Source organism: Dama dama, chromosome 23 (assembly GCF_033118175.1).
Source record: "Dama dama isolate Ldn47 chromosome 23, ASM3311817v1, whole genome shotgun sequence".
In the NCBI taxonomy this organism is placed as follows: domain Eukaryota; kingdom Metazoa; phylum Chordata; class Mammalia; order Artiodactyla; family Cervidae; genus Dama; species Dama dama.
The window spans coordinates 33671790-33696733 of NC_083703.1; the positions used below are offsets into that span (position 1 = coordinate 33671790).

The following is a 24944-nucleotide window of genomic DNA, read 5'->3' on the forward strand; positions in this document are numbered from 1 at the left end:
CAGATCTTCTGTTGCTTTTTTGCCAACAGGATTTCCATCACAAGGGTCACCGCTGACATCTCACTGGCCAAACGCTCTGTCTTAAACAATCCCAGTAAGCATGCAATAATAGAAAGATCCAACACGAGGTCAAGCTTAGGTAAGTGTGTCCATTGCCAAAGAGTTGAAGCCATTTAAACCTTTTTTGCTGAGGCTACCAGTGAGCAGATCTGACTAGATGATAAATTCCATGTGTCAGAGTGCATAGGCAAAACAGACAGGTGTCATCAGTAGCCACTGCTGCTGTCTTAGTGATTTCATGGTATGGAAGGACTTGTTTTGAAAGTTTTCGAGTTAAAAATTCCACAGGCTGTCAGCATGAATGTTTTGGATGGTGTCTGTTTTCACAAACATGAGCTTTGGTGTCTATAGACTCTAAAACTCCTTGCTTTGCACAGTGTTGTCACAAGCAAAGTCATTAATATCTTTAAGGCTCAGTTTCTGTTACTGAATCAAACTTGGCTGTGCTTGCCTGCATGCAGTGAAGCCAGTCTACTGATGCAGGGATGTGGGGAAGGAAAGTGCAGCATTTATTGCAGGTGCCAAACAAGGAGAACAGGCAGCCCATGTTCAAATGCTCTGAGCTCCCTGATGGCTTCAGGGAAGGGGTTTTAAAGGCAGTGTGAGGGAGGGGGCTGCGGGGAGATCAGCTCATGCACAGTTCTAGGATTGGTTGGCATCAAGGTGAAGTCTCAAGCATCATCAACCTTTTGGTTTCAACCAGTCTAGCTTCTCTGTTCTTGTGGTCAGCAGTTTTCATCTGGTGGGGATCTGCTTCCTGTAAAAACAATTTAGGAATATGTTTCCGGCCTTTATATCTTTCAAGAACTGGGAGTTTGTTGTTTCTGCTGTGTGACTGCTTTATAGTCTAAATTGTTAATAGTTTCCCAGCCCAACAGCTATTCTTTGTTTCTACATTTTCACATTTCTCAGTCATTAACTTTTGTTTTTAAACAATGTTGTGATAGTTTCAGATGGAAAGCAAAGGAACTCAGCCATAAATATATATGTATCCGTTCTTTCCCAAACTCCCCTCCTATCTAGGCTGCCACATAACATTGAGCAGAGTTCCCCATGCTATACAGTAGGACCTTGTTGGCTTTCCATTTTAAATATAGCAGTGTGTACATGTCAATCCCAAACTCTCTATCCTTTCTCCAGATCCTTCCCCCTGGCACCCATAAATTTGTTCTATAAGTCTGTGAGTCTGTTTTGTAAATAAGTTTATATGTATCATTTAAGATTCCACATATAAAGGATGTCATACAATATTTCTCCTTCTCTGACTTACTTCACTCAGTATGACAGTCTCTAGGTCCATCCATGTTGCTGCAAATGGCATTATTTCATTCTTTTTAATGGCTGAGTAATATTCCATTGTATATATGTACCACATCTTCTTTATCCGTTCCTCTGTGGATGGACATTTAGGTTGCTTCCATGTCTTGGCTGTTGTAAGCAGTGATGCAATGAATATTGAGGTGCATGTATTCTTTTGGACTATGTTTATCTCCACATATGTGTCCAGGAATGGGATTGCAGGGTCATATGGTAGCTCTATTATGAGTTTTTAAAAGAACCCCCTTGCTGTTCTCCATAGTGACCGCACCAATTAACTCCCCACCAACAGTGTAGGAGGGTTCCCTTCTCTCCACACCCTCTACAGCATTTATTGCTTGTGGGTTTTTTGATGATAGCCATTTTGACTGGTGTGAGTTGATACTTCATTATAGTTTTGATCTGCATTACTCTTATAATGACTAATGTTGAGCATCTTTTCATGTGCCTCTTGGCCATCTTTATGTCTTCTTTGGAGAAATGTCTACTTAGAGCTTCTGCCCATATTTTGCCTAATCATTAACTCTTAAGTCAGATTTTTGAGACTCAGGGAAGCCTGGGAGACTAAATCAAAAAAGTCTTATTTCAAAGGACAAGGACTCAGGGACTTGGATATGGTGTCATTTCTTCATCTAAACCCAAAAAGAGAGAGAAAGAGATGATACTAGCTATCTTGTGGAATTATTGGAAAGATTAAACATAGTACAACTTCCATAAATGATGGCTATAACCACAAATCCATTCATACTTGGATTATATCAAGAATTATATCAATACCAACATTTTTGTTTCATTTGTAAAAACAATTTGGAGATTTTAGTTAACACATCTGCAAGTTTGTTGTGTTCGAATCCTGTTTATGATCATGTACTAATTTGATCAAATGAAATGGCTTTGGCAACTATTCCATCTATTTGGCAATAATGGCTATTACACATATAACTTACTGAGTGTTACGGGTTTTTTTTAATATTTATCTACTTGGCTGCACTGGGTCTTAGTTACGGCATGAGGAATGTTCATTCTTCATTGTGGCATGCAAAATCTTTAGCTGCAGCATGAAAATTCTTAGTGCAGCATGCAGGATCTTGTTCTTGGACCAGGGATCCAACCCAGGCCCCCTGCATTGAGGGCTTCTGTCTGTATCTTCCTGTGAAACGAGAGTGGGGTGAGCATGAGGACACAGATATGAAGGACAACACATCTTCATGCTCACGTTTCACTGGGAAGATATGGATAGAAGCTTCTAGATGTGGCTGCAGACAGTTAACACTCTGTGTCAGTGGTTGATGAGTCCTGGAAGAAGACATAGGGCAACAGGTAGAGAGTAAGCTGAGGATGAGGGTGTGATTTTATATGAGGAAATCATATAAAATTTTATATCAGGAGAGGCCTCTCTGAGGAGGTGACCTTTTAGCAGAATCATTTGTGTTATGAATTCTTTATCCTGGCAGCTACCTGAGAGAAGAGAGAAGTTCTGAGCAGAGGGGGAAGTAGGTGCCAAGGTCCTGAGGCAGGAGCATGTCCAGTGGGCTGAAGGGGGAGCAGGACAGCCAGTGTGACTGGAGTGGAATGATGAGGGTGTGAGATCAGAGAGGTGGTGGAGGGCCTGACTGGGTAGCACTCTCGGGCCTTTAACTGTGGATGTGATAGGAAGAGGCATGGAAGCAGAGAGGTGGCACAAGGTGACTAACATTTTAGAAGGATCTCTGATGGCAGGTGTGGAGAAGGGAAAAGAAAGAGACAGGAGAGAGGTGAGCGGGAAATTAAGATTCTGTTGTTCTGCCGAAGCAGCTTCAGAGAGAAATAGTGTATTCTGCAGATAAGTGGGTACATACTAAACCTGGCACTTCTACAGGCTTATGGGATACAGAGAACAGACTAGTGGTTACCATTGGGAAGAGGGAAGAGGGCAGAGGCCAGATAAGGGGAGGAGACTGAGGTACAAACTTTTAGGTATAAAAATAAGCCACAGGATGTATTGTACAACATGGGAAACAGCTAACACTCAAATACTCATTTATTGGGCTGCGCTGGGTCTTAGTTGTGGCACACAGGATCTTCAATCTTGGTTGTGGCATGCAGGATCTCTACTTATAGCATATGGGATCTGATTCCCTGACCAGGGATCAAACCTAGGCCCCCTGCATTGGGAGCACAGAGTCTTAGTCACTGGACTACCAGGCAAGTCCGTGGAGCCAGTATTTTATAACTATACATGGACTGTAATCTTGAATCACCCTGTTGTACATTTGTGCACCTTATATAATGCGGAAATTGTCCTGGAGTTTTCTCCTTCATGTTCCCCATCTCTTTGTGACCCCACGGTAAAGAATCTGCCTGCAATGCAGGAGACCCAGGTTCGATCCCTGGGTCAGGAAGATGCCCTGGAGAAGGGAATGGCTACCCATTCCAGTATTCTGGCCTGGAGAATCCCACAGACAGAAGAGCCTGGAAGGCTACAGTCCATGGGGTCGCAAAGAGTCAGATATGACTAAGCAACTGACACTTCCACTTCACTTTCACTTTTTACAGCAACTATACTGCAGTTTTTTTTTAAGTGGTGCCTTTAGAAGTATCCCTTCAGCAGAGTTGGGGTGTGGCAAAGACTTGGACAGGAGGTCACCTAGGGGACTTGTCATCATTCAGGTTAGAGAATAAGAGAGGCTGTAAATTAGTGACAGAGGGAAGGAGAAGACTGGTGGGAATCCAGAGGTGAGAGAGTCAGGATTTCTCTACTGGATGGAGAACATGAAGGAGAAAACTCCAGAAGGATTTCTGTGTATTTGCTTTAAGGAAGATGGTGTCATTCAGGGGATAAGGAGCTCAGGGTGAGGAAGTCATGGAGGGCAGGGGTCTGGGGAGGGGTATGAGAAAGATGACAGCTCCATTTGTACACACGTTGGACTTGCAGTACTGTGGAACATCCAGATGTCCAGCAGGAAACTGTAGACTCGAAGCTAGAACTTCCCAGAGAGGACAGGGCTTACACACAGTGGATTCTCGGTATTCATGGGTATCATAGGTATAGGAATACCCAGTCACCCATAGAATGAAGTCACAGCAAATACTGAATTCGTGAATCCTGAACCACTGCTTTCAGGGGAAATACATGGTTAGGTTCCTGTAAGCCTCTGGTCCCCACATTTTCATCCACTGACCTGCACATCACCTGGCTGCATCATTTTTCTATCTAAAGACTCCTTACTTGGATAACCCTGGGTTCAATCCCTGGGTTGGGAAGATCCTCTGGAGAAGGGAATGGCAACCCACTTCAGTATTCTTGCCTGGAGAATTCCATGGACAGAGGAGCCTGGTGGGCTACAGTCCGTGGGGTTGCAAAGAGTCAGACACAACTGAGCAACTCACACACACACACACATTATTTGATAGATACTGTTGATCCCCTAACATGTAACTCACAACTACCAGCTCTATAAATCATGCCTGGACAAAGCTTATCAAAGATTTTTCTCCGTAAGAAATACTTTAGCCTTCTTGCCTTTAGAAACACTAGACAGTACTTCAACCCTACACATGGAGGCTGTTTTAAAAGGCACAAAAACAAGAAGAATGTGACAGACCACAAGAAGAACACATATTTACAGCATGAGAGGTGAAACCAGAGGGTGCAGCTTCAGCTTGTGTGAACCGCAGCTGAGAATGTCTGTGTTGGGGGCTCCAGTGATCTGCTGCCGTGCACATGGTGTCCTGAGTGCCTGCAAAAGTCTCTTTTTAAAAAATGTTTTTAATATTTATTTACTTATTTGTCTGCATTGGGTCTTAGTTGTGACATGGGATCTCTGGTTGCAACATATGGGATCTAGTTCCCTAACTAGGGATCAAACCCTGGTCCCCACCTGCATGGGGAGCACAGAGGGACAGGAAACCACAGAAAAGATGGATCCCACAGGGGAGTGAAAAGGTTTCATGTCTCACATGCTACAGAAAGGTCAAAGAAGACAAGGTTGGCCAAATCCATTGACTTTGCTGACAGGGAATGTCCATCCTTAGACAGGTTTGTTTCTGCTCAAACAAAGCAGGGGTATTCAGAGGGCAGAGTCCTTAGACCACGTGGAAGATGGCCTGGGGCCAGAGCCCACCCTGAGGATGGATGGGAATCCACACAGGCATACAGGTCATCTGGTTACCTAGGAAACGCAACATGCACATGTGCTGTCTGTAGTTTTGAAAGAAGGGGAGTATGTTATGTGTGTTTTGCCTTTAATTCTTTGTAAGTACAAGGATTTTTAGTTTCTCCTAGGGTAGTGCAAGGAATAGGTGATTTCACAGAGAAAAATTTAGTGGTAGAAGAACGATCAGACGATTTCCCCCTCCCCCCGCCAATAAAACATGTTGAATAACACATTATGTGTGTGATATGGAGCCTATAGGAAAGATATTCTCACTTTGTACAAAACTGGTCCTTTAGTACTCCAGGTATGTAACTATATGTACATGTGTAGACACTGGTTAAAATTGTGCATAGTTCTAAATGCTACCATTTCTTCTGATTTGTAAATGTTGCCGTCTTTATTTAATTCTTCTTGCTTTTCTTAGATCTTTCCGGTTCTTCTTACTGTTTTTAACCTACCAGTTATTTAGTCTTTGTATCCATTTCCCATCTCTAAAATGGTGGTGCTACCAAGATACCTACTAGGATTATTGTGAGAAGCATATGAAGTAGTTTGTGGCATGTAGTAGCAGATCAGTTAATGGTGGCTGCTGTTATTAGTAGTTCTAATTTTTCAAACATTGTGACATATTTGTATATATATAATTATACATATATAATTATTTTACTCATTAAAGTATATATTAATTTAGATCTGATAAAAGAAATATATCCTAGAACTGAAAATTTTAATAACTAGTAAGTACATAGCCAGCCAGCATGTGCTCAGTCATGTCCAAATTTCTGTGACCCCATGGACAGTAGCCTTGGCCAGACTCCTCCGTCCATAGAATTTTCCAGGCAAGAATACTGGAGGGGGTTGCCATTTCCTACTCCAGGGATCGAACCCGTGTCTCTTGCATCTCCTGCACTGGCAACTTTACCAACTGCGCCACCTGGGAAGCCCAGTAAGTAAATAGATAAATTAAAAAACAAACCAATTTCTATGTAGCACATTCTTCTCAGTCTGCACAATGGGTTCTCTGTAATGTTGCTTTTTTTTTTAAGAATATTAGCATTTCAAAGATCCTGAGACTACAGGAAGAATAAAACTGAAATCCAGAGGCAGGAGACTTAAGCCCAAAACCTGAGAACACCAGAAAACTCCTGACTACAAGGAACTTTAAGTAATAAGTGACTGTCCAAAAGCCTCCATACCTACACTGAAACCAACCACCACACAAGAGCCAATAAGTTTCAGAGCAAGACATACCACGCAAATTCTCCAGCAACGCAGGAACATAGCCCTGAACATCAACATACAGGCTGCCCAAGGTCACACCTAACACATAGACCCATCTCAAAACTCATTACTGGGCACTCCATTGCTCTCCAAAGAGTAGAAATCAAGTTCCACGCACCAGAACACTGATGCAAGCTTCCCTAACCAGGAAACCTTGACAAGCCAATCGTCTAACCCCACCCACTGGGTTAATCCTCCACAACAAAAAGGAACCACAGACCTCCAGAATACAGAAAGCCCACTCCAGATACAGCAATCTAAACAAGATGAAAAGGCAAAGAAATACCCAACAGGTAAAGGAACATGAAAAATGCCCACCAAGTCAAACAAAAGAGGAGGAGATAGGGAATCTACCTGAAAAAGAATTTAGAATAATGATAATAAAAATGATCCAAAATCTTGAAAACAAAATGGAGTTACAGATAAATAGCCTGGAAACAAAGATTGAAAAGATTCAAGAACTGTTTAATAAAGACCTAGAAGAAATAAAAAAGAGTCAATTACAAATGAATAATGCAATGAATGAGATCAAAAACACTTTGGAGGGAACCAAGAGTAGAATAACGGAGGCAGAAGATAGGATAAGTGAGGTAGAAGATAAAATGGTGGAAATAAATGAAGCAGAGAGGAAAAAAGAAAAAAGGATCAAAAGAAATGAGGACAACCTCAGGGACCTCTGGGACACTGTGAAACGCCCCAACATTCGAATCATAGGAGTTCCAGAAGAAGAAGACAAAAAGAAGGGCCATGAGAAAATACTCGAGGAGATAATAGCTGAAAACTTCCCTAAAATGGGGAAGGAAATAGCCACCCAAATCCAAGAAACCCAGAGAGTCCCAAACAGGATAAACCCAAGGCGAAACACCCCAAGACACATATTAATCAAATTAACAAAGATCAAACACAAAGAACAAATATTAAAAGCAGCAAGGGAAAAACAACAAATAACACACAAAGGGATTCCCATAAGGATAACAGCTGATCTATCAATAGAAACCCTCCAGGCCAGAAGGGAATGGCAGGACGTACTGAAAGTAATGAAAGAGAATAACCTACAACCTAGATTACTGTATCCAGCAAGGATCTCATTCAGATATGAAGGAGAATTCAAAAGCTTTACAGATAAGCAAAAGCTGAGAGAATTCAGCACCACCAAACCAGCTCTTCAACAAATGCTAAAGGATCTTCTCTAGACAGGAAATGCAGAAAGGTTTTATAAATGTGAACCCAAAACAACAAAGTAAATGGCAACGGGACCACACCTATCAATAATTACCCTAAATGTAAATGGGTTGAATGCCCCAACCAAAAGACAAAGATTGGCTGAATGGATACAAAAACAAGACCCCTATATATGCTGTCTACAAGAGACCCACCTCAAAACAAGAGACACATACAGACTAAAAGTGAAGGGCTGGAAAAAAATATTTCATGCAAACGGAGACCAAAAGAAAGCAGGAGTCGCAATACTCATATCAGATAAAATAGACTTTCAAATAAAGGAAGTGAAAAGAGACAAAGAAGGACACTACATAATGATCAAAGGATCAATCAAAAAAGAAGATATAACAATTATAAATATATATGCACCCAACATAGGAGCACCGCAATATGTACGGCAAACGCTAACAAGTATGAAAGAGGAAATTAATAGTAACACAATAATAGTGGGAGACTTTAATACCCCACTCACAACTATGGATAGATCAACTAAACAGAAAATTAACAAGGAAACACAAACCTTAAATGACACAATGGACCAGCTAGACCTAATTGATATCTATAGGACATTTCACCCCAAAACAATCAACTTCACCTTTTTCTCAAGTGCACACGGAACATTCTCCAGAATAGATCACATCCTGGGCCATAAATCTGGTCTTGGAAAATTCAAAAAAATTGAAATCATTCCAGTCATCTTTTCTGACCACAGTGCAGTAAGATTAGATCTCAATTACAGGGAAAAAATTGTTAAAACTTCAAACATATGGAGGCTAAATAACACGCTTCTGAATAACCAACAAATCATAGAAGAAATCAAAAAAGAAATCAAAATATGTATAGAAATGAATGAAAATGAAAACACAACAACCCAAAACCTATGGGACACTGTAAAAGCAGTGCTAAGGGGAAGGTTCATAGCATTACAGGCTTACATCAAGAAACAGGAAAAAAACCAATTAAATAACCTAACTCTACACCTAAAGCAATTAGAGAAGGAAGAAATGAAGAACCCCAGAGTTAGCAGAAGGAAAGAAATCTTAAAAATCAGGGCAGAAATAAATGCAAAAGAAACTAAAGAGACCATAGCAAAAATCAACAAAGCTAAAAGCTGGTTTTTTGAAAAAATAAACAAAATTGACAAGCCATTAGCAAGACTCATTAAGAAACAAAGAGAGAAAAACCAAATTAACAAAATTAGAAATGAAAATGGAGAGATCACAACAGACAACACTGAAATACAAAGGATCATAAGAGACTACTACCAGCAGCTCTATGCCAATAAAATGGACAACTTGGATGAAATGGACAAATTCTTAGAAAAGTATAACTTTCCAAAACTGAACCAGGAAGAAATAGAAGATCTTAACAGACCCATCACAAGCAAGGAAATCGAAACTGTCATCAAAAATCTTCCAGCAAACAAAAGCCCAGGACCAGATGGCTTCACAGCTGAATTCTACCAAAAATTTAGAGAAGAGCTAACACCTATCTTACTCAAACTCTTCCAGAAAATTGCAGAAGAAGGTAAGCTTCCAAACTCATTCTATGAGGCCACCATCACCCTAATTCCAAAACCAGACAAAGATGCCACAAAAAAAGAAAACTACAGGCCAATATCACTGATGAACATAGATGCAAAAATCCTTAACAAAATTCTAGCAAACAGAATCCAACAACATATTAAAAAAATCATACACCATGACCAAGTGGGCTTTATCCCAGGAAAGCAAGGATTCTTTAATATCCGCAAATCAATCAATGTAATACACCACATTAACAAATTGAAAGATAAAAACCATATGATTATCTCAATAGATGCAGAGAAAGCCTTTGACAAAATTCAACACTCATTTATGATTAAAACTCTCCAAAAAGCAGGAATAGAAGGAACATACCTCAACATAATAAAAGCTATATATGACAAACCCACAGCAAGCATCACCCTCAATGGTGAAAAATTGAAGGCATTTCCCCTGAAATCAGGAACAAGACAAGGGTGCCCACTCTCACCACTACTATTCAACATAGTGTTGGAAGTGCTGGCCACAGCAATCAGAGCAGAAAAAGAAGTAAAAGGAATCCAGATAGGAAAAGAAGAAGTAAAACTCTCACTGTTTGCAGATGACATGATCCTCTACATAGAAAACCCTAAAGATTCTACCAGAAAATTACTAGAGCTAATCAATGAATATAGTAAAGTTGCAGGATATAAAATTAACACACAGAAATCCCTTGCATTCCTATATACTAACAATGAAAAAACAGACAGAGAAATTAAGGAAACAATACCATTCACCATTGCAACAAAAAGAATAAAATACTTAGGAGTATATCTACCTAAAGAAACAAAGGACCTATACATAGAAAACTATAAAACACTGATGAAAGAAATCAAAGAGGACACAAACAGATGGAGAAACATACCGTGTTCGTGGATTGGAAGAATTAATATTGTCAAAATGGCTATTCTACCCAAAGCAGTCTATAGATTCAATGCAATCCCTATCAAGCTACCAACGGTATTTTTCACAGAACTAGACCAAAGAATTTCACAATTTGTATGGAAATACAAAAAACCTCGAATAGCCAAAGTAATCTTGAGAAAGAAGAATGGAACTGGAGGAATCAACCTGCCTGACTTCAGACTCTACTACAAAGCCACAGTCATCAAGACAGTATGGTACTGGCACAAAGACAGAAATATAGATCAATGGAACAGAATAGAAAGCCCAGAGATAAATCCACGAACCTATGGACACCTTATCTTTGACAAAGGAGGCAAGGATATACAATGGAAAAAAGACAACCTCTTTAACAAGTGGTGCTGGGAAAACTGGTCAACCACTTGTAAAAGAATGAAACTAGAACACTTTCTAACACCATACACAAAAATAAACTCAAAATGGATTAAAGATCTAAATGTAAGACCAGAAACTATAAAACTCCTAGAGGAGAACATAGGCAAAACACTCTCCGACATAAATCAAAGCAAGATCCTCTATGACCCACCTCCCAGAATATTGGAAATAAAAGCAAAACTAAACAAATGGGACCTAATGAAACTTAAAAGCTTTTGCACTACAAAGGAAACTATAAGTAAGGTGAAAAGACAGCCCTCAGATTGGGAGAAAATAATAGCAAATGAAGAAACAGACAAAGGATTAATCTCAAAAATATACAAGCAACTCCTGCAGCTCAATTCCAGAAAGATAAATGACCCAATCAAAAAATGGGCCAAAGAACTAAACAGACACTTCTCCAAAGAAGACATACAGATGGCTAACAAACACATGAAAAGATGCTCAACATCACTCATTATTAGAGAAATGCAAATCAAAACCACAATGAGGTACCATTACACGCCAGTCAGGATGGCTGCTATCCAAAAGTCTACAAGCAATAAATGCTGGAGAGGGTGTGGAGAAAAGGGAACCCTCTTACACTGTTGGTGGGAATGCAAACTAGTACAGCCGCTATGGAAAACAGTGTGGAGATTCCTTAAAAAACTGGACATAGAACTGCCATATGACCCAGCAATCCCACTTCTGGGCATACACACTGAGGAAACCAGATCTGAAAGAGACACGTGCACCCCAATGTTCATCGCAGCACTGTTTATAATAGCCAGGACATGGAAGCAACCTAGATGCCCATCAGCAGATGAATGGATAAGGAAGCTGTGGTACATATACACCATGGAATATTACTCAGCCATTAAAAAGAATTCATTTGAACCAGTCCTAATGAGATGGATGAAGCTGGAGCCCATTATACAGAGTGAAGTAAGCCAGAAAGATAAAGAACATTACAGCATACTGACACATGTATATGGAATTTAGAAAGGTGATAACGATAACCCTATATGCAGAACAGAAAAAGAGACACAGAAATACAGAACAGACTTTTGAACTTTGTGGGAGAATGTGAGGGTGGGATATTTCAAAAGAACAGCATGTATACTATCTATGGTGAAACAGATCACCAGCCCAGGAGGGATGCACGAGACAAGTGCTCCGGCCTGGTGCACTGGGAAGACCCGGAGGAATCGGGTGGAGAGGGAGGTGGGAGGGGGGATCGGGATTGGGAATACATGTAAATCCATGGCTGATTCATATCAATGTATGACAAAACCCACTGGAAAAAAATAATAATAATAATAAAAAAAAAATTAAAAAAAATAAATAAATAAATAAAAATTTAAAAAAAAAAAAAGTTGAACATAAAAAAAAAAAAACAAAGATCTAAGTCAGATTAAATCAGTGCTAATGTTGCAGTATTTGTGAACAGCTGGAGACTGTATGCTAGAGGAAAGTTTGAGGCCAGAGAGGATGCCTAAGAACTTCTTTCAAGCATTATTTATTATCCTGGAAGTGCTTTGAGCCCAAGGGCAGGTAGGGCTGAATTGGGGGGGTGGGGGTGGAGTTTATTTTAAAAGCATCTTTTTCTTGTATACATTTATTAAAAACTAAATTTGAGAAAACTGACCTCAAACTTAATAGATGAGATCAATTGCAGCAATTATTTAAGAAAGGATGAATGATCCAGTACATTGAAGATATAATGTAATAGGTAAAAATTTACTTTATACTTGCGCTTTTAGAAAACTTTCATTACATAAAGTATAGTATGTTGCATTTGGAGTTGCTTATACTAATATGCCACCATATGGCATGAAGGAAAAAACCATGAAAATTTTGCAGCTTTATGTACATCATCAGATTTTCGGAGTGGTATAGGACTTATTTGCATATATGGATGTCTTTATATGGGCTCATAAAAGTTCTCACTTTTTTTCTCAGTTGTAATATTGGTCAGACATCATAAATTAAAATATGTATATTAGCTGTGCACACAAATATGTACTTCTATACATTACAGAAGTAAAAATACTATTTGAATTAAAATAGTAAAGGATCTTGTAATACAGTTATTTGCCAATTCCAAATCCAAACTTCTAAAAATAATAAACTTAGATAATTAACTATTGCTTTATAAAATAATTCACCTTAGTGTCTTTAACCTGCCCAACTTTATACTATCTGCAACTGTGGTTTGGAATTACCTCAAGTAGTTTCCTAGGAACAAGTCAATTTAGAAGAATATGCTACATCTTTGCACACACTTGTATACAACTGTGCTTCGTGGGAAGCACACACAATAGCAAAAACTGTCACACAATAGCAAATACTATGTACTGAAAGTAGGAAAATACAGGCAAATAAAAGAGTAAAGGAAGTGAAGCTAGATGTAGTTGGCATTTGGCTATAGTTATAACAGACAAGTAACGCATGGGAGGAGAGGAATTCATTCACTTTGTATATTAGCAACTAGGTGGTCAGACAAGAATGTTTACAGCTTGGTAGATGTTTTTAGCCTAGTGGAACAGTCAGCTAAGATAACTTGTTAAAAGTTGGTCTCTTCCTCCTTATTCTGATGGACCTGTTGTGTCTCTGGACCATGGTGATGGATACAGGAAACTACACATGTGATAAAACTGCATAGAACTCAGTACACACACACACACACACACACACACACACACACACACGATCTGGACCATGGTGATGGATACAGGAAACTACACATGTGATAAAACTGCATAGAATGCATAGAACTCAGTACACACACACACACACACACACACACACACACACACACGATCTGGACCATGGTGATGGATACAGGAAACTACACATGTGATAAAACTGCATAGAACTCAGTACACACACACACACACACAGATGATCTGGACCATGGTGATGGATACAGGAAACTACACATGTGATAAAACTGCATAGAACTCAGTACACACACACACACACACACACACACACACACAGATGAGTACATAAAACTCAGGCAATCTGAGTAAGACGGATAGGTTGTATTAATATTGATATCCTGGTTGTGATGTTGCACTATAGTTTTGCAGGATGTTCCCACTGAGGAAAACTAGGTAATCAAGTGCACTGGGAGCTGTCGTTTCTTACAGCTGCTTGTGAATGTACAGTTGTCCCAGTAAAAGAGAAACTCATCACTTACGGTGGTAACACCAGGGACTGTGGGACTGGGGTAACATACCTGAGAGAATGTCTCGTTCACGGGTTCTCAGGCGCGGTCTCCACATCAACAGCATCACTGCCGGGAGCATCAGTTAGGAATGAGCCTTCTCAGGCCCCACCTGGGCCTATGAAGTCAGCAGCTCTGGAGGCGGGGCCCTGCAGTCTGTTTCAACAAGCCTGCCAGGTGACTGTGCTTGTGCGTGCCAGGGTTTGAGAACTACCGATCTTGTCATCACTGTGCAGTGAAGGATCTAAGGACCACGAGAAGGGAAGGGATCCGTGTGGTGTAGGTAAGGCACTAAGGAATAAAGCTAAGGCTAGACCCTGGGCGCCCGGACTACCAGGCCAGGGTTTCCTCCATTAAGCAGGGTGTGAAGTGATTACATTTACTTGACCATCTGCCTTCTCTTAGGAAAAGAATTTATGGGCCTATTGATCTGAATCTCACTTCCTCCCTCCTCCTGACCTAATCATTACAGGCATAGCCATGTCTATCTTAAGAAATTAACATTTTTTAATTCCACAACATTGCTCTGATGGTCCAGCTACAGCCATATCTCCACCCAAAGGGAGGACTTCACCTACATATAGTTGGCTGTCAAGTGCACGATTAATGTTTTTGAAGATGTAGTGAATTTTTTCTACAACAGCAGCTTCTGTCTAATCTATATATAGTCAACTAAAAAGGCAAATATAAAGAGAAAACACATTGTATATCGTCATATATACAGAAACTAGAAAAATGGTACTGATGAACCTATTACTGGCAAGGCAGGAATAGAGCCACAGACGTAGAGGACAGACTTGTGGACACAGTAGGTGAAGGAGAGGGTGGGACAAATTGAGAGAACAGCACTGACAGAGATACACTACCATGTGTACAGACATGCATGCACGACCATGTGCACAGACATATATACACTACATGTGTACACATATATACACTACCACGTGTACACATACACTACCATGTATACACATATATACACTACCGTGTGTACAGACATACAGACACTACCATGTGTACAGACATATATGTGCTACCACCTGTACACACATATATACACTATGTGCACACATATACACTACCACGTGTACACACACATATACACTACCATGTGTACAGACATACAGACACTACCATGTGTACATATATGTGCTACCACGTGTACACACATATATACACTATGTGCACACACACATATACACTACCACGTGTACACACACATATACACTACCATGTGTACAGACATGCATGCACTACCATATGCACAGACATATATACACTACCACATGTACACTACCATGTGTACAGACATACAGACACTACCATGTGTACAGACATATATGTGCTACCACGTGTACACACATATATACACTACCATGTGTACAGCAGCTAGTAGGAAGCTGCTGTGCAGCACAGGGAGCTCAGCTCGGTGCACTGTGGTGACCTAGAGGGCTGGGATGGTGGGGAAGCCCAAGAGCAAGGGGTATAAGTATTCATATAACTGATGCATATTGTTGCAGAGCAGAAACCAACACAACATGGTAAACCAATTATCCTCTTAATTAAAAACAATTTTTTAAAAGGCAAATATTTACAATGCAATGTGATACATGTTAGCAGGTTGGCACAAAGCAATACTTGACATTTATTAAGCATTTCCTATAGGCACATACTGAAATAAATATTTTGCACATTGCTACACTTAGTCCTCATTTCCATTTTCCAGAAAAGAATACTTAGGAGCTCCGAGAAATTAAGCCTTGTTACCCAAGGATCACACCGCTGGATTAAGTGAAGAAGCCACGTTGGTGCCTGGGAAGTGGGTGGCCAGAGGCAAACCTTCCTGGGTCTGGGGAAAGGAGAGGGGGCTGTGACAGAGTGCTTTAACAGATTTCCTTTCTTAGGCTAAGTAAAGAACTTGTCAAAATGAGAAATCTGTGCTTAGTGATTATGAAATGGCATTGGAACTACTATTACACTACTGACAGTCTGCCCTCTGAGTCCATTTCTGTTTCATAGATAAGTTTGTGTCACATTTTAGATTCCACATGTAAGTAGTATCATATGGTATTTGTCTCTTTCTGACTTACTTTGCTTAGTGTGATAATCTCTAGGTCCATTCATGTTGCTGCAAATGGCAACATTTTCTTTTTTATGGCTGAGTAGTATTCCATTGTATATATGTACATCTTCTTTATCCACTCATCTGTTGATAAACATTTAGGTCATTTCCATGTCTTGGCTATTGTGAATAGTGCTGCTATGAATATAAGGGTGCATGTATCTTTTTGAATTACAGTTTTGTTTGAATATATGCCCAGGGATGGAATTGCTGGATCATATGGCAACTCTTTTTTGAGGAACCTCTATACGGTTTTTCATAGTATCAGCAGCGAGTTTAAATTCAGTAGGTGTAAGAGATTGGGATCTGGACAGATAAATAAGGCTTTTCAGTTTCAGAAATGAACATCAGCAGCATTATTTCTTTTTTGAAATAAATTCTCAGCATGATGTACTCCATCAAAGAAAAACCACTAGAATGGGCACATTTCTTTTGAAAGCATCATTTTGTACTTGGAAGTTAAAAGCATTTTCTTCAGAATTTATTGGTCATCTCTTTATAAGGTTTATTTACAAATATGTTGCATTGGGTTTCTTAAAAAAAAATCTTTTTAAGTTTTTAAAGAATATCTCATTTTCCACCTTAATTAAAAAAGTGTAAGGTATCTGTGTATCTAAGAATACTAGAATATATGCATATATACACACATGTCCATGATACATATATTAAGCTATATATACATACATTGATATACATTAATAGATACAATTTTTGGATATATAATAAGATAATGGATTATTTTATGTTTATCTGTTACCCAGATTTAGTAACAAGTATTACATTTATATTCTTGCCTGGGAAAGCCCATAGACAGAAGAGCCTGGCTGGCTACAGTCCATGGGGTTGCAGAGTCGGATACGACTTGGTGAATAAACAACAACAAATTACATGTATAATCATTTTTTTAATAGTGCTCAAACCTCTAAAAAAACAAGTTATTTTTAAGGCATGGGACTCTTGTGACTGTGTGAATACCTGTCATTAACTGGTACACAGATGAAAATCTTTGTGATCAAATTTCTTTTTAATGAGACATAACTGACAGGTATACAACTTGGTTTGACGCATGTATATATTGTGTAATGATCACAGAAAGATTACTTACAAGTTTATGAAGTTACAATTTTCTTCTTGTGAGGATAACTTTTTTTTTCCATTTATTTTTATTAGTTGGAGGCTAATTACTTTACAACATTGTAGTGGTTTTTGCCATACATTGACATGAGTCAGCCATGGATTTACATGTATTCCCCATCCCGATCCCCCCTCCCACCTCCCTCCCCATCCCATCCCTCTGGGTCTTCCCAGTGCACCAGCCCCAAGCACTTGTCTCATGCATCCAACCTGGGCTCGTGATCTGTTTCACCCTTGATAATATACATGTTTTGATGCTGTTCTCTCAAAACATCCCACCCTCACCTTCTCCCACAGAGTCCAAAAGTCTGTTCTGTATATCTGTGTCTCTTTTTGTTTTGCATATAGGGTTATCATTACTATCTTTCTAAATCCCATATATATGTGTTAGTATGCTGTAATGTCCTTTATCTTTCTGGCTTACTTCACTCTGTATAATGGGCTCTCATTAGAACTGATTCAAATGAACTCTTTTTAATGGCTGAGTAATATTCCATGGTGTATATGTACCACAGCTTCCTTATCCATTCATCTGCTGATGGGCATCTAGGTTGCTTCCATGTCCTGGCTATTATAAACAGTGCTGCGATGAACATTGGGGTGCACGTGTCTCTTTCAGATCTGGTTTCCTCGGTGTGTATGCCCAGAAGTGGGATTGCTGGGTCATATGGCAGTTTTATTCCCAGTTTTTTTAAGAAATCTCCACACTGTTCTCCATAGCGGCTGTACTAGTTTGCATTCCTGCCAACAGTGTAAGAGGGTTCCCTTTTCTCCACACCCTCTCCAGCATTTATTGCTTGTAGACTTTTGGATAGCAGCCATCCTGACTGGCGTGTAATGGTACCTCATTGTGGTTTTGATTTGCATTTCTCTGATAATGAGTGATGTTGAGCATCTTTTCATGTGTTTGTTAGCCATCTGTATGTCTTCTTTGGAGAAATGTCTGTTTAGTTCTTTGGTCCATTCTTTGATTGGGTCATTTATTTTTCTGGAATTGAGCTTCAGGAGTTGCTTGTATATTTTTGAGATTAATCCTTTGTCTGTTGCTTTGTTTGCTATTATTTTCTCCCATTCTGAGGGCTGTCTTTTCACCTTGCTTATAGTTTCCTTTGTTGTGCAAAAAGCTTTTAAGTTTAATTAGGTCCCATTTGTTTACTTTTGCTTTTATTTCCAATATTCTGGGAGGTGGGTCATAGAGGATCTTGCTTAAGATCCACTCTCTTAGTAACTTTCAAACAGACAGTATCACTAACTCCAATTACATCCTTGGGACTTCACTGTACTTTTGATCACCCTCCACCACCCCCCTGTTCTCTGTATCTGTGAACTTGTTGCTTTTTTTTTTTTTTTCAGTTCCACATTTCAGTAAGATTATATATTTGTCTCTAATTTCACTTAGCATAAAGTTGGTAAGGTCCATTAGTCTTGTTGCAAATGGCAGGACTGTGTGTGTGTGTGACTCATCTTAATCCACTGAGCTGTACTGCAGACTAACTTTATATCCTGCAATTTAATTCATTTATTAGCTCTAACAGCCTTTCGGGGGAGTCTTTAGAGTTTTATATATATATATATATATATATATCAGCATGTCAGCTACAAACAGTGAGAGTTTTACTTCCTCTCCAATTTGTCTGCCTTGTTTTTGTTTCCTGCCTACTTGCTCTGCTTACATCTTTCAATACTATGTTGAAAGAAGTGGCGAGAGTGGGCATCCTTGTGTGGTTCCTAATCTCATGGGAAAAGCTTCTAGCACTTCCACTGAGTATGATGTCAGCTGTAAACTAATCAAATTTCTTAATGCTTACAATAAACTTAGATTGGAACTTCACTACTGGTGATCGGTGGCTTGTGAAAACACAGGGCACAGAGAAGCAAGGTTATAATTGGAATAAAAAATTTAAGCAGCAAGAGAAGAGAGCAAGTAACAGTATTAGTAATGTTTTAGAACATTATTACAAAAGGAATGATTGAGAGAAAATATATATGAACAGTATGCTATAAGAAAGCCCAGGTACTTGTTACCTAGTTTCAACCATTTACTTCGAAGTTAATTCCAGATACTTATATTATCTGTAAATATTTCAGTGTCTGTTTCTAAACAGTGGAGACTCCTTTTACTTAAACCATAATGCCATTACCGTACCTCTTTTTTTAATATTTATTTATTTGGCTGCACCAGGTTTGAGTTGCCGCACGCAAGATCTAGTTCCCTGACCAGGGATCAAACCTGGGCCCCTGCGTTAGCAGCATGGAGTCTTAATCACTGGACCACCTGGGAAGTCCCTGTTGTACCTTAATGTACCTGGTATCATCAGGTTGCCACTCAACCATGTATCATTTCCCAGCTGTCATATACTATATAGACACAAACACATACATTTTATACACACGTATATATATACATAAACATTTTATTCACTTCTGCATCATAAAATAAATAAATTACTATTTGTTTGAATCAGGATCCAAATAAAGTTCACACATTGTGATTGGTTCTTAGGTCCTTGAATCTCTTAATCCTGTTTTCCATATATCTTTTATCTCCTTGTAATTTTTTTAAGAAACTAGGTCAGTTATCCTACTTATCCTACAGGGTATTCAGAGACTGAATTTTGCTAACTAAATTACACTGGTGTAGTTTACACAACTGTCTGTTCCCTGTATTTCTTGTAAACTGGTCTGCTGAGAAGCTTAACAGGTTTTTTTTTGTCTGTTAGCAAAACTGTGTCATGAGTGGTAATGTGACCAAACACTACTTTAAAGCTCATATCACAAGTGGTTTGGGGCATTTTAAAGACATCCAGGTAAAAAAAAGGACTCTTAGTGGTAAGAGGCAGATGACTAGTGGCGTGCCTTTTCTAGAATAATACAAAAGTTAAAATATATCTCCAGGAATCTTCTGCACAGACGTGAATGCACAAGAGGAACTAAATGGTGTCCTGTAGGTCCAGGCATCTCATGGGATTGGCCCTTCATGATTGTAGTGGGCACTGCAAGCTACATATTATCCTTTACAGATCTGTGATACTTAGAAATATAGTTCCTGGCTATTTAACTTTTATCTGACTCTCAAAAATTGTTACTCACATTCATTACATTTTGGGTACTCCATAGCAGTAATACAGTATATATCCATCATCACAGAGTATTCTTGGACAGCCCTTTTTACACTCAAGAGAATGGAGAAATAGATGAACTGAATGAAAATACTTTGGCATTCAAGTAAATTTTTTTGTTTTTCTATAAATCTGATAGATTTTATATCTGAGGTGCTGCCTCCAATACATACCTGCCCTTTTAAAGCATGAATGTTACAGGACTGTCTTTTTGTTGGTGGAAAATACAAGTGTGTTTCTGGGTAGGTGTGTTGTAGACATTCTGAAAATTTCTGTTTCCTGCTGTAGTTACGCTTGCTCATAAACATCTCTAGACTCCACCATCTCCAGAAAGTATACCAAGAGGTGGCAGGTAAACACAGATACGCCCATGCAGTGACAGGAAGGCCGGTGATGGGTCACTAGGCTTGAGTGGTCAGAAACAAAACACAAGGAAGAGCTCTCTTCATGTTTCTATTTTACAACATTTTAATAAAATGACTCCATGGAGTGAAGTTTTATAGCCCCCAAAACAAATAAGCACATCATGGTAAACTGGAAATAAATTTCATAACTGGTTGAGAGAAGAATTTCTAAATTCTCGAGGTGTTGTGAAGGAATGGCTCTTTACAAAGGATGCCTGTTATTAGCTCTCTTACCTGTAGACTCACCTGCCTGAGAAACCATTTTACTTTCTCTCAATCTGGTCTAAAGATGCTGAACTTTTAAGTAATCAAGCTCTGCTTCACCTTTTACAGCGGAAGTTCAGAGTGAAATCGAAAGGATTTTTGAACTTGCAAGAACACTGCAACTGGTGGTCCTTGACGCGGACACTATCAATCACCCAGCCCAGCTCAGTAAAACCTCTCTGGCCCCTATTATAGTGTATGTCAAGATTTCTTCTCCTAAGGTAAGCAGGGCTGTTACCGTTTGTTCGGCAATGAAACTTTACTAAAATGTGTGTTTATAGTCTGCTCTCCAGTTACAAACAGGCTGCTTCTTTATCCATCACTAAGGATTTGAAGAGAGATGTGGTAGATGAGAAGTGTTAAGAGTCATATAAGCAGAGAGTGATGATAAGTTTCATGGCTGAGAACAGTGATTTCCAAAGTGTGCCCTGTGGATTCCTGGTGGGGGAGGCTTGGAGACACTTTCAGAGGGCCTAGAAGGTCATTTCCCTGATAATCCTCAGACATTCTCCTCCTCTTCCCCTGGCCTAACCTTTGTACTGACGGTGCAAAAGAAGTGGTGGGTAATGGCTAGGCAGGAAGCAAGACGACAACAGCACTAGCAGCTGCTGCATTCTTCCTCACCATGCACCTCCAGGTTATAAAGTTTCACTTAATGTCCTAATGAAAATGCATCTAGTGCCACTTTCTTAGTGGAGTTTGAAAACACTGGATAGATTAGTTCCTGGTATGTATTTTGATAGGAGATCCTTGCTCTTGTCTAAAGGCATTACTAAAATATAAATCTGTCCCAGATGAGGTCAGAATAGGGTGCAGATTTTTTACTGGCAACCTTCAAGTTAGAAGAGACGATGCCTCTTTTGCCTGTGATTTTAGATGGAGTCTTGTGAAATATCTGAGTATTATTAAGTTAACTGTGCTAGGAATTAAGTTTTTATGATCATTAACTCTTTTACAATTTCTAGTGTCCACACTAAGAATACAAAAACTCGTGATATTAGTTTTAAGAACGTATTTTATTTAAGCCAAAAATATTTGTTATTTTAATATTTAGTCAATAAAATGTTATTGTGGTACTTTAAAAAAAAAGTTCTGATAAAGTAGCAAAATTGTTTATTAAATTTTGAGTCTTCAAAAAGATGCTACAAGCCTAACAAAATGGGAAGTGCACATCAAGTTCTTCAGCTGCATACTCAAAGTCAGTTATTTGAGGACAAGTACTGGTGTGATCATTGGAGTCATCCTAGAACACCGTTTTTATTGGAAAGAACAAATGACGTGCCATTCAAATTTCAGGACAAATCAATGGGATTTTAATAGAGTAGGGTTTCAGATGTCACACGGCAGCTAATCTTTAAAAAGCTACCACTTGTTTACTGTAGTATCAAAGAAAAATATCCAGAATTATCTGAAAAGGCTACTAAAATATTCCTCCTTTTCTGAATTACATATGTGGAAGAGGCTGGATTTTCTTCACGTATTTCAAAGTAATGTACTGTGGCAGATTAAATGTAGAAAGAGGAAACATTGGTTATCTTCTGTGAAGTCAGGTGGTAGAGAAATTTGCAAACAATTTAGCTATTTCTATCAAAATAAGTGATATATGTTAACATGCAAAAGGTTTATTGGTCATTCTTAAATGAATTTCTCAGTTTTAATGTCTAGTATGTAAATATTCTAGTTCACATAAAAAGCCCTTGGGATTTCTCAACAGTTTTTAAAAACATAAATCATGAGCGATAAAGTTTGAGAAGTGCTAGCCTTAAAAAAAGATTCAGAATAATTCCCATGCTGGTGGTTTTTTTGGAAGCTTGCAACCGAAATATATTAATTTTCCAGATCTTAAATATTCTATTTTCTTGCCTAGTAAACCGTGAGTGCTGTATGAAAAAGGTCCCAGAGAAAAGAATGAATAATGAACCTTGTTGTTTACCTGAGTACAGACAATCCTGTTTAAAAACCTCATCTTTTGCAGGTTTTACAGAGGTTAATAAAGTCTCGAGGGAAATCTCAAGCGAAACACCTCAATGTCCAGATGGTGGCGGCAGATAAGCTAGCTCAGTGTCCTCCAGTAAGTCTCTCTGTTCAGTATAATCCACTTGAAGTCATCATCCCCGCTGTTAACAAAAACCAGACAGACTAGGTAAACACTTGTCCAGAAGCAGTGGGCTTCTTCCCAAAATGGAGAACTGTCCACTTCTTGCCATGAGCACAGGTCTAGGCCATGGTCGTGGCTTACAAACGGCTATAGTGTGTTCCGTGGGGATGTCACTTTGTTACATCTAACACTTCCATAGTATCTTAAGTGAAACACAATTGTTTCAGAACTTTGGTTGGAAAGATGGATCTATTTGGGGTTGGTTTATTATTCACTTCTAATCTGGGAGCAAGTTGCTGGCTCTTTATCACCATCTATGAAATTGATCTGAAACCATGTAGAGACCAATTTCCAAACCAGTCAGAAAGTAGATTCTGACACCTGAACCCATTCCTACCTTGAATCCCTCTTGCACATACCATACTTTGATACACTATGCTTTTGGGTTTTGTTTTGGCTTCCTCATGTCCTTCCCTTGCCGCAGCTATTTCCAAGATTCAGCTTTTCAGTCTGTATGTCGAAAACAGACTTCTTCCTATACTGTTTGGCTTACAGTCTGACTTTCTTTTTTACATCTCTCTCCTAACATAGGGTCAATTCCTTTTTTTCACTATTAGCAAATTTTCTATCATGCCCTTAACAACTGTTATTACACCTGTCCACTTCCTAGTCAGTGATACATGTGTGTCGACACTGACCGGAGGAGGACCAATGCTTGTAAGCTGACTCTGGAGGACAGTCTGTGGAGGAGTCAGGCAGCAGGAGCAGAGACCAAGGGGCTCCCTGCTTTCTTCTCTAAGGTGGGGAGGTGTTAGTGTGCTATCTGTAATGTCTGCCCCTGCAGGAGCTGTTTGATGTGATCCTGGATGAGAACCAGCTCGAGGATGCCTGTGAACACCTGGCCGACTACCTGGAGGCCTACTGGAAGGCCACCCACCCTCCCAGCAGCAGTCTCCCCAACCCCCTGCTCAGCCGCACTTTAGCCACCTCCACCCTGCCCGTCAGCCCCACACTAGCCTCCAACTCACAGGTAAGCGGAGCCCTCATCCACGCCTGGGATGCAAACGCAGCATTTGTTCCCATCGGGCAGCTCTCTCCTGAGTGAGCTGTGTGCCTATAAGAAAAGCAGTGTAAACAGCATCCTGTGAATGTAGATCCCCTCGCCCCATATTCTTTAATTGGTGTAGAGTTGCTTTACAGGGTTGTATGGGTTTCTTCCTACAAGGAAGTGGAACAGCTCTATGTCTATCAGTTCTATCCCCTTCCTCTTGGACTGCCCTCCCACCACTAACTCTATTAAGACAGGAAGAGAGGAGGAACTTTCTACAGGCCGGCAGCACAGACTGTGGACTCAAGACTGCCTGGGTTCAAATCCCTCTCGGCCCTGTGCCTCAGGCATCTAATAGCACCAACCTCATGGGGCTGTCGTAAGGGTTCCATCTCGTGACCCTTCTCATAGATGAGCACAGAGGGTTGTATTAATAATTTGATATGTGACTATCTTATGCTAGTGCTGGTCTCATTAAGTGCCATTTAAGCATCTGACTATCTTTTTTTTTTTTTTTTCCTTAAAGCCAACATTTCCAGAATTTACCTTCCCACCTGTATCTGAGCAGAGGTGTGGCTCAGTGTACACCCATGTGTAGACAAATGTCAGGAATTTGTATCTGTATTTGAACCACAAGAGAACATATAAAAGAAATCCCTCCTTCCTTC

At 39.6% G+C, this 24944-nt stretch overlaps 1 protein-coding gene across 2 annotated transcripts in view; it reads left to right on the forward strand.

Annotated features, from left to right (window-relative positions):
• CACNB2 (calcium voltage-gated channel auxiliary subunit beta 2) overlaps positions 1-24944 on the forward strand; it is a 420013-nt gene that overhangs the window by 391326 nt on the left and 3743 nt on the right. For both annotated transcript variants that reach the window (XM_061126317.1, XM_061126318.1), the window contains exons 10-13: positions 30-139; positions 21200-21351; positions 23106-23201; positions 24073-24258. In XM_061126317.1, the coding sequence (XP_060982300.1) occupies positions 30-139; positions 21200-21351; positions 23106-23201; positions 24073-24258 (544 nt within the window). The remainder of the gene's footprint in view (positions 1-29; positions 140-21199; positions 21352-23105; positions 23202-24072; positions 24259-24944) is intronic.